At 43.5% G+C, this 8453-nt stretch overlaps 2 protein-coding genes across 7 annotated transcripts in view; both read left to right on the top strand.

The window, feature by feature from the left end:
* The window catches only part of abhd12 (abhydrolase domain containing 12, lysophospholipase), a 15419-nt gene extending 15180 nt beyond the window's left edge, over positions 1–239 (top strand). For all 4 annotated transcript variants that reach the window (XM_055162558.1, XM_055162557.1, XM_020922570.2 and 1 more), the window contains one exon: positions 1–239. This exon is cut by the window's left edge and continues 71 nt beyond it. The gene's annotated coding sequence lies outside the window, so the exon portion shown is untranslated.
* Positions 240–998: 759 nt separating this feature from the next.
* Positions 999–7469, top strand: dnph1 (2'-deoxynucleoside 5'-phosphate N-hydrolase 1). 3 transcript variants are annotated; one of them, XM_055162724.1, is made up of 5 exons: positions 999–1238; positions 1401–1469; positions 2974–3084; positions 4982–5135; positions 7451–7469. In XM_055162724.1, the coding sequence occupies exons 1-4, from the start codon at positions 1091–1093 to the stop codon at positions 5095–5097; spliced, it is 444 nt and encodes a 147-aa protein (XP_055018699.1). In that variant the 5' UTR covers positions 999–1090; the 3' UTR covers positions 5098–5135; positions 7451–7469. The 3 variants fall into 3 exon arrangements, with proteins under 3 accessions (XP_055018699.1, XP_020778258.1, XP_020778257.1); XM_020922599.2 differs by lacking the exon at positions 7451–7469 and adding an exon at positions 5215–5334; XM_020922598.2 differs by lacking the exon at positions 7451–7469 and having other exon boundaries at positions 4982–5205.
* Positions 7470–8453: the final 984 nt, after the last annotated feature.

The raw sequence follows: 8453 nt of genomic DNA, 5'->3' as shown, positions 1-8453 counted from the left end.
CTGGTCCAGACCTCTGATCCAGTCCTGGTCCAGACCTCTGATCCAGACCTGGTCCAGACCTGGTCCAGACTCCAGCGCCACATTCCTCTTTATTTATGTTTCTCAGATCTCATTTATTTTATTTTATGAACCAAACGGTTTTATCCACTTCCAGTGTTTTGTTTTGTTTTTCTGCCTGAGGTTTGATGTGACGCCTGTTTGACTTGAAGTAAATATTAAATATTCTTCTTTTAAACCCACTGCAGTCCTGGTTTAGTCCTGGTTTAGTCCTGGTTTAGTCCTGGTTTAAATCGTGACATTCAACTGTGAACTCGTTCGATCACCGACAGTTTCTCGGTCAAAATGAGACGACAATTTGATGACAGTTTTTCCTTTTTTTCCCGGGACAGTCTCAGTCCTGAGTCTGTGTTTGTCTCACAGATTTAAACAAAACCACAGATTTGTCATGATCCAACTTAAAGTCAAAACAAAAGAACAAAATGGACACAGACGTGAAATGAAACTGAGTCAGATCATTAAACACAAAGACAAATCGAAACAAGAAACTGAGGAAGTGATTAAAAATAAAATCCAGATTCTTCTGTAATATTGAGTATTTTTAGATTTATTGTTAGAAAAACTGTTTAGAGTTTAAGATATTTCTTAATGTCCAGAATATTGATTTTCAATCAGGATCTGGATTTGGAGAATTTGGATTTATAGATGTGAAATGTTCTGAACAGAGCGAACAGATCGAATATTCACTTTTATGTTGTTTATGATCATAAACAATATAAAACTCAACTATAATACATATACAACAGATAAGATCAACTATAATAACATTTAACTATAATATAATAAAATAAGAATAAAAAAGTATAATAAAGTTAAACTAAAATAAATAAAAAATATAATAAAACTATAATAAAGTTTTTTATTATAACTCCGTGATTATGACGCACTATGAGGCTGCGTGTACGTGCCCACGCTGTGCTACGTCATCACGCTGCCGGGACGTGAGCCAGGACGCGCGCTTTTGGTGGAAGTCTCGCGCAGACCCGCACGGACCCGCGCTAAACTCTGTCAGAGTGCGTTAAAGTGCAGCGGAATGGCGCAGGCGCAGAAGATCTACTTTTGCGGCAGTATCCGCGGCGGGAGAGACGATGTGCACGTGTACCAGCGCATCGTGCACGTGCTCCGGACCTACGGCACCGTCCTGACCGAGCACGTGACCGACGGACAACTCACCGACACCGGTATGACGTCATCACCGAGGCCTGGTTCAGTACAGGTCTAATCCTGGTCTAGATCTGGTCTAGTCCAGGTCTAGTCCAGGTCTAGTCCTGGTTTAGTCCTGGTTTCTTTCTGTTTTTTCAGTAAATCTTCAGGTTAAACTTTGGCCTGTTTCTTGTTTTCAGGTGAAGTTTCTGAGTCTGGAGACAAACAAATCCACGACCGAGACCTGGACTGGCTCCGACAGAGTCACGGTTAGTACTCACAGTACTATTACTACTAGTACTACTAATATAACTACTACTTTTACTACTAGTACTACTATTACTACTAGTACTACTAATATAACTACTACTTTTACTACTAGTACTACTATTACTACTAGTACTCGTCAGTCAGTCTCAGCAGAGACTCTCAGACTTCCTTCACCCCAGACACTTCCTCCAGCTCCTCCAGTGGGACCTGAGGTGTTCCCAGTCCAGTCCAGAGACATGGTCCCTCCAGTGTGTCCTGGGTCTCCTCCTCCTCCTGCTGGGACATGAACACCTCCTGAGGGACACGTCCAGGAGACGTCAGAACAGACGTCCTCCCCTCAGACGCTCCTCTCCACGTGGAGGAGCAGCGGCTCTACTCCGAGCTCCCACCTCTGTGTCTAAGGGAGACGCCCGGTTGTGTCTCTTGTATCGTGGATCTGGTCCTTCGGGTCATGACCAGAGGTGAGGGGAGGAACAGAGACTGAATCCAGACTCAGCTCCTCTTCACCACAACGACCGATACAGAGACCACATCACTGCCCACGCTGCACCTGTCCACCTGTCAATCTGCCCACGCTGCACCTGTCCACCTGTCAATCTGCCCACGCTGCACCTGTCCACCTGTCAATCTGCCCACGCTGCACCTGTCCACCTGTCAATCTGCCCACGCTGCACCTGTCCACCTGTCAATCTGCCCACGCTGCACCTGTCCACCTGTCCAGTCTGCCCACGCTGCACCTGTCCACCTGTCAGTCTGCCCACGCTGCACCTGTCCACCTGTCAGTCTGCCCACGCTGCACCTGTCCACCTGTCAGTCTCTCGCTTCATCCTCCCCTCACTCGAGAACAAGACACATACTTTTTTTTTTGCAAATGTTGCTCCTGATTTTCCCAGAGTCTCTGTTTAGACCCAGACCCAGACTCAGACCTCAGACCTCAGACCCAGACTCAGACCCAGACAGACTCAGACCTCAGACTCAGACTCAGACCTCAGACTCAGACTCAGACCCAGACTCAGACCTCAGACCCAGATCGGGTCGTGGGCTCCAGAGGCGTATCAGGTTCAGACTGTGAACTGTTTTAAACCTGCTTCAGTCCCAAGTTTGACCCTCAGTTCATGTTTAAAAACTGAACTGTGCTTCACAATAAGAATAATAATATTGTTGTGTTGATGTATTGATATTGTTGTTGTTGTTGTTGTTGTTGTTGTGTTGTTGTTGTGTTGTTGTTGTTGTATTGATATTGTTGTGTTGTTGTTGTATTGATATTGTTGTGTTGTTGTTGTGTTGTTGTTGTTGTTGATATTGTTGTGTTGTTGTTGTATTGTTGTTGTTGTTGTTGTTGTTGTATTGATATTGTTGTGTTGTTGTGTTGTTGTTGTATTGATATTGTTGTGTTGTTGTTGTATTGATATTGTTGTGTTGTTGTATTGTTGTTGTTGTATTGATATTGTTGTGTTGTTGTTGTTGTATTGATATTGTTGTGTTGTTGTTGTTGTGCGTCAGTGGTGGTTGCCGAGGTGACGCAGCCGTCTCTGGGGGTGGGTTATGAACTTGGCCGAGCGAAAGATCTGAACAAACCTGTTCTGTGTCTCTTCAGACCCGAGTCCGGACGACGTGAGTCACACACACTATACACACACACACACTATACACACACTATACACACACACTATACACACACACTTATTCACAGTCTGTAAAAGTGCATCGTGTTAAAAGTGTCATGGTAAAAGTGCATCGTGTGTGTTAAAAGTGCATCGTGTGTTAAAAGTGCGTCGTGTGTGTTAAAAGTGCGTCGTGTGTTAAAAGTGTGTTGTGTGTTAAAAGTGCATCGTGTGTGTTAAAAGTGTGTTGTGTGTTAAAAGTGCGTCGTGTGTGTTAAAAGTGTGTCGTGTGTGTTAAAAGTGCGTCGTGTGTTAAAAGTGTGTTGTGTGTTAAAAGTGCGTCGTGTGTGTTAAAAGTGTCGTGTTAAAAGTGCATCGTGTTAAAAGTGTCGTGTGTGTTAAAAGTGTCGTGTGTGTTAAAAGTGCGTCGTGTGTGATAAAAGTGTCGTGTTAAAAGTGCATCGTGTTAAAAGTGTCGTGTGTGTTAAAAGTCGTGTGTGTTAAAAGTGCGTCGTGTTAAAAGTGCATCGTGTTAAAAGTGTCGTATTAAAAGTGTGTTGTGTGTTAAAAATGTGTCGTGTGTGTTAAAAGTGCATCGTGTGTGTTAAAAGTGCGTCGTGTTAAAAGTGTCGTGTGTGTTAAAAGTGCATCGTGTGTGTTAAAAGTGCGTCGTGTTAAAAGTGTCGTGTGTGTTAAAAGTGCATCGTGTGTGTTAAAAGTACGTCGTGTTAAAAGTGTCGTGTGTGTTAAAAGTGTGTCGTGTGTGTTAAAAGTGTGTCGTGTGTGTTAAAAGTGTGTCGTGTGTGTTAAAAGTGCGTCGTGTTAAAAGTGCATCGTGTTAAAAGTGCATCGTGTTTAAAAGTGTGTGTGTGTGTGTGTTAAAAGTGCGTCGTGTTAAAAGTGCATCGTGTTAAAAGTGCATCGTGTTAAAAGTGTCGTGTGTGTTAAAAATGCGTCGTGTGTGTTAAAAGTGCATCGTGTGTGTTAAAAGTGCGTCGTGTTAAAAGTGTCGTGTGTGTTAAAAGTGCGTCGTGTGTTAAAAGTGTGTTGTGTGTTAAAAGTGTGTCGTGTTAAAAGTGTCGTGTTAAAAGTGTCGTGTTAAGTGTCGTGTGTGATAAAAGTGTGTCATGTGTGTTAAAAGTGTCGTGTGTGTTAAAAGTGTGTTGTGTGTGTTAAAAGTGTGTCTTGTTAAAAGTGCATCGTGTGTGTTAAAAGTGTGTCGTGTTAAAAGTGCATCGTGTGTGTTAAAAGTGCATCGTGTGTGTTAAAAGTGCATCGTGTGTGTTAAAAGTGCATCGTGTGTGTTAAAAGTGCATCGTGTGTGTTAAAAGTGCATCGTGTGTGTTAAAAGTGCATCGTGTTAAAAGTGTCGTGTGTGTTAAAAGTGCGTCGTGTTAAAAGTGTCGTGTGTGTTAAAAGTGCGTCGTGTGTTAAAAGTGTCGTGTGTGTTAAAAGTGTGTCGTGTTAAAAGTGCATCGTGTGTGTTAAAAGTGCATCGTGTGTGTTAAAAGTGCATCGTGTGTGTTAAAAGTGCATCGTGTGTGTTATAAGTGCATCGTGTGTGTTAAAAGTGCATCGTGTGTGTTAAAAATGTGTGTTAAAAGTGCGTCGTGTTAAAAGTGTGTTGTGTGTGTTAAAAGTGCGTCGTGTTAAAAGTGTCGTGTGTGTTAAAAGTGCGTCGTGTGTTAAAAGTGTCGTATTAAAAGTGTGTTGTGTGTTAAAAGTGTCGTGTGTTAAAAATCCGTCGTGTTAAAAGTGTCGTGTGTGATAAAAGTGTGTCGTGTGTTAAAAGTGTCGTGTGTGTTAAAAATGCGTCGTGTTAAAAGTGTCGTGTGTGATAAAAGTGCATCGTGTGTGTTAAAAGTGCGTTGTGTTTGTTAAAAGTGTGTTGTCGTGTCGTGTCTCAGGTTTGTCGGCGATGATCCGAGGAGCTGCAGACGGACAGAGGTTTGTGGTCCTGGACTACACCCAGGACCAGGTTGAGTCCATCCTGAACCAGTACTTCTCCCAGAACAAGATCTGAACCAGGACTGGACCAGGACTGGACCAGGACTGGACCAGGTCTAAACCAGGACTCGAGCACTTTGCCACATTTGTATTAAAATCTTGTGAATAAAAAGTGTAAACCTTTTGTGTGAAGGTGAGTCCGTCTGTTCTTCTGGTGAGGATCACGTTTCTGACTCTGTGTTGGTGTTTCTCTGTCGCCCCCTGGTGGTTTTAAAAATGAAGTCGACAAAAACACGACTCACGACGACGAGAACGGAGAGAAAATGAGACGGAAGTAAAAGTAAAATCTTCTGGTTGTTTGAGTAAATCTGTTTGAGCTTCACTTGGGCCTTGTGTTCTGTTTCTGAGCTTCTGTCAGGAACCGAGACTTGAACCTCAGCACTTTTTGTTTCTTTTTTTAAATTAATATGAAAATGAGAATTATACAGAAAAAGTGACCCAGCGGGAGTTAAACTAAGAAAATGAATCAAATAATAGAGTAAAATAAAGTCCTGAGTGAGTCCTGGAGCAGCAGAGACTCGTAGGGACCAGCAGGGGGCAGCAGAGACTCGTGGGGACCAGCAGGGGGCAGCAGAGACTCGTGGGGACCAGCAGGGGGCAGCAGAGGTTCAGGTTCTGGTGAGTCTTGTTTGGATTTGAGCTGCAGATTAAACCCGATCGAAATAAAAATGTGTTTTACACAAGAAAAACAGAAAAAAGTCTAGAGAAATGTCTGGTTTAGTCCTGGTTTAATCCTGGTTTAGTCCTGGTTCAGACCTGGTTTAGTCCTGTTATAGTCCTGGTTTAGTCCTGGTTCAGACCTGGTTCATGTTCATTATAAAAATCCTTTAATTGGATCCGGTTGAGATCTGGGTTTAGTCCGGATTTTGTGAGACGAGTTTGGTCCAGATGGAAAAAGGATCAGTCCAGAGTCAGACCCTGATAGTCCAGGTCCAGAACCAGGTCCAGACCATAGACTCTATAAAATATAAAGGGTCAAAGGTTCAGTCCGGGTTTAGTCCGGGTTTAGTTGGACTTTTGTAAGAAAATAAAAATGTTTCAATTGGGACTGAACCAGAACTGAACCAGACTTAAACGTGGCCCAGTTCCCGGTCCAGAGCGGGTCCACACTGGGGTGGTCCGGTCTCTGATCCTAAATCCAGCTGTTCCTCCGCAGCGTTTGAACCTCAGACTCAGATCCGGGTCGGGATCCGGATCGGAACTTTTACACTTTTATTTTATTTCTGTTTTTTTCATCAGAAATTTACAAAATCCACAAATGTTTTTTCCTCAGAACCAAAACTAAACCAGGACTAGACCAGGACTAAACAGAGTCTGAACCAGGACTGAATCAGGTCCGCAGTCGGTCTCTCTGAAGTCCCTGGTCCTGGTTTTGTCTTCTCGTCCTCTCAGTGGGACAGAGGAGATTTATGTCCACACCTGCTTTTAGGATCAATGTCCCCGGAATCTGACCCCAGACCCGGTCTAGACCTCGTGTAGGCCTGGTGTAGTCCTGGTTTAGTCCTGGTTTAGACCTGGTTTAGTCCTTGTTTAGTCCTGGTTTAGACCTGGTTTAATCCTGGTTTAGACCTGGTTTAGTCCTGGTTTAGACCTGGTTTAGTCCTGGTTTAGACCTGGTTTAGTCCTGGTTTAGTCCTGGTTTAGACCTGGTTTAGTCCTGGTTTAGACCTGGTTTAGTCCTGGTTTAGTCCTGGTTTAGACCTGGTTTAGTCCTTGTTTAGTCCTGGTTTAGTCCTGGTTTAGTCCTGGTTTAGACCTGGTTTAGTCCTGGTTTAGTCCTGGTTTAGTCCTGGTTTAGTCCTGGTTTAGTCCTGGTTTAGACCTGGTTTAGTCCTGGTTTAGACCTGGTTTAGTCCTGGTTTAGTCCTGGTTTGGTCCTGGTTTAGTTTCACTTTGAGTTTTGGTCTCAGTCAAAGTTTTCATCGTGTGAGTCTCTGGGTCCTGGGACAGTCCTGAGTCCAACTCTGGACTCTGACCTGACTCTGACCTGACTTTGACTCTGACCTGACTCTGACCTGAATCAGATTTATCCCTTTTTAATGTCATGTTCTAAATGTGTTTTCAGCTCGTTTTTTTGTGTTTTTTGGTGAGTTTTGTTTTGTTTTTAGTGGTTTTTTAGCATGTTTTTGTTGTATTTTGGTGTTTTTTGACGTGTTTTGGTTTGTTTTTGGTCTTTTCTGTGTGTTTTTGTCGTGTTTTTTGTCGTGTTTTTTGACGTGTTTTTGTCGTGTTCTGCAGACGCACTTTCTTGTCTCAGATCAGATCTTTTGTTTTCAGATGAAACTTTGACACTGAACATTCAGTTTTTTCTGTTTTTCAGTTTTTTCTGTTTTTCTGTGTTTTTGTTTTTTCTGTGTTTCTGTTTCCAGACTGAGACCAGAATAACCCAGATGCCCCGGTCAAGGAGGGTCAGAGGTCACAGGTCGACTCAGCACTTTATAAAGACAACAGAGGTCAAAGGTCAGAGAGCAGCTGACACTAACACAGATGCCCTCCCCCATCCCCCCCGTGTTGTGTGTCAGATGCCCTCCCCACTCTGTTTTTAGAGTATTTTTACTCTGTTTTTACTGTGTTTATTTGTTTTATTGATTTATTTAAATGTCAAAACTCTGAGTCACAAATAAAACAACCTGATCTCCTCCTGCAGCAAGTGAAGAGAAACAACACAGGACCTGAGTCTGACGTCCATCTGCAGCCAAAACCCTTTGAGTGAGTTTTTATTGTGTGTTTTAATTGTGTTCTTTTTATTGTGTTTTTATTGTGTTTTTATTGTGTGTGTTTATTGTGTCAGATGCCCTCCCTCTCGTCCCTCTCGTCGTGTGTTTTTTTCTTTGACCGTGAAGAGGAAATGATTAAAGTGATTATTCAGAGTTCCCCCCCCCCCCACACACACACACACACACACACACACACAGACACACACAGACACACACACACACACACACACACACAGACACACACACAGACACACACACACAGACACACACACACACACACAGACACACACACACACACACACACACACACAGACACACACACACACACACACACACACACACACACACACACACACAGACACACAGACACACAGACACACACACACACACACACACACACAGACACACACACACACACACACACACAGACACACACACACACACACACACACAGACACACACACACACACACACAGACACACACACAGACACACACACAGACACACACACACACACACACACACACACAGACACACACACACACACACACAGACACACACACACACACACAGACACACACACACACACAGACACACACACACACACACACACACACAGACACACACACACACACAGACACACACACACACAGACA

This window comes from Boleophthalmus pectinirostris, unplaced genomic scaffold, assembly GCF_026225935.1.
Source record: "Boleophthalmus pectinirostris isolate CB_2022bp ecotype Guang Dong unplaced genomic scaffold, ASM2622593v1 HiC_scaffold_5, whole genome shotgun sequence".
Lineage (NCBI taxonomy): Eukaryota > Metazoa > Chordata > Actinopteri > Gobiiformes > Gobiidae > Boleophthalmus > Boleophthalmus pectinirostris.
The sequence above is the reverse complement of the archived record's forward strand: the minus strand, read 5'-3'. Positions and strand labels throughout refer to the sequence as shown.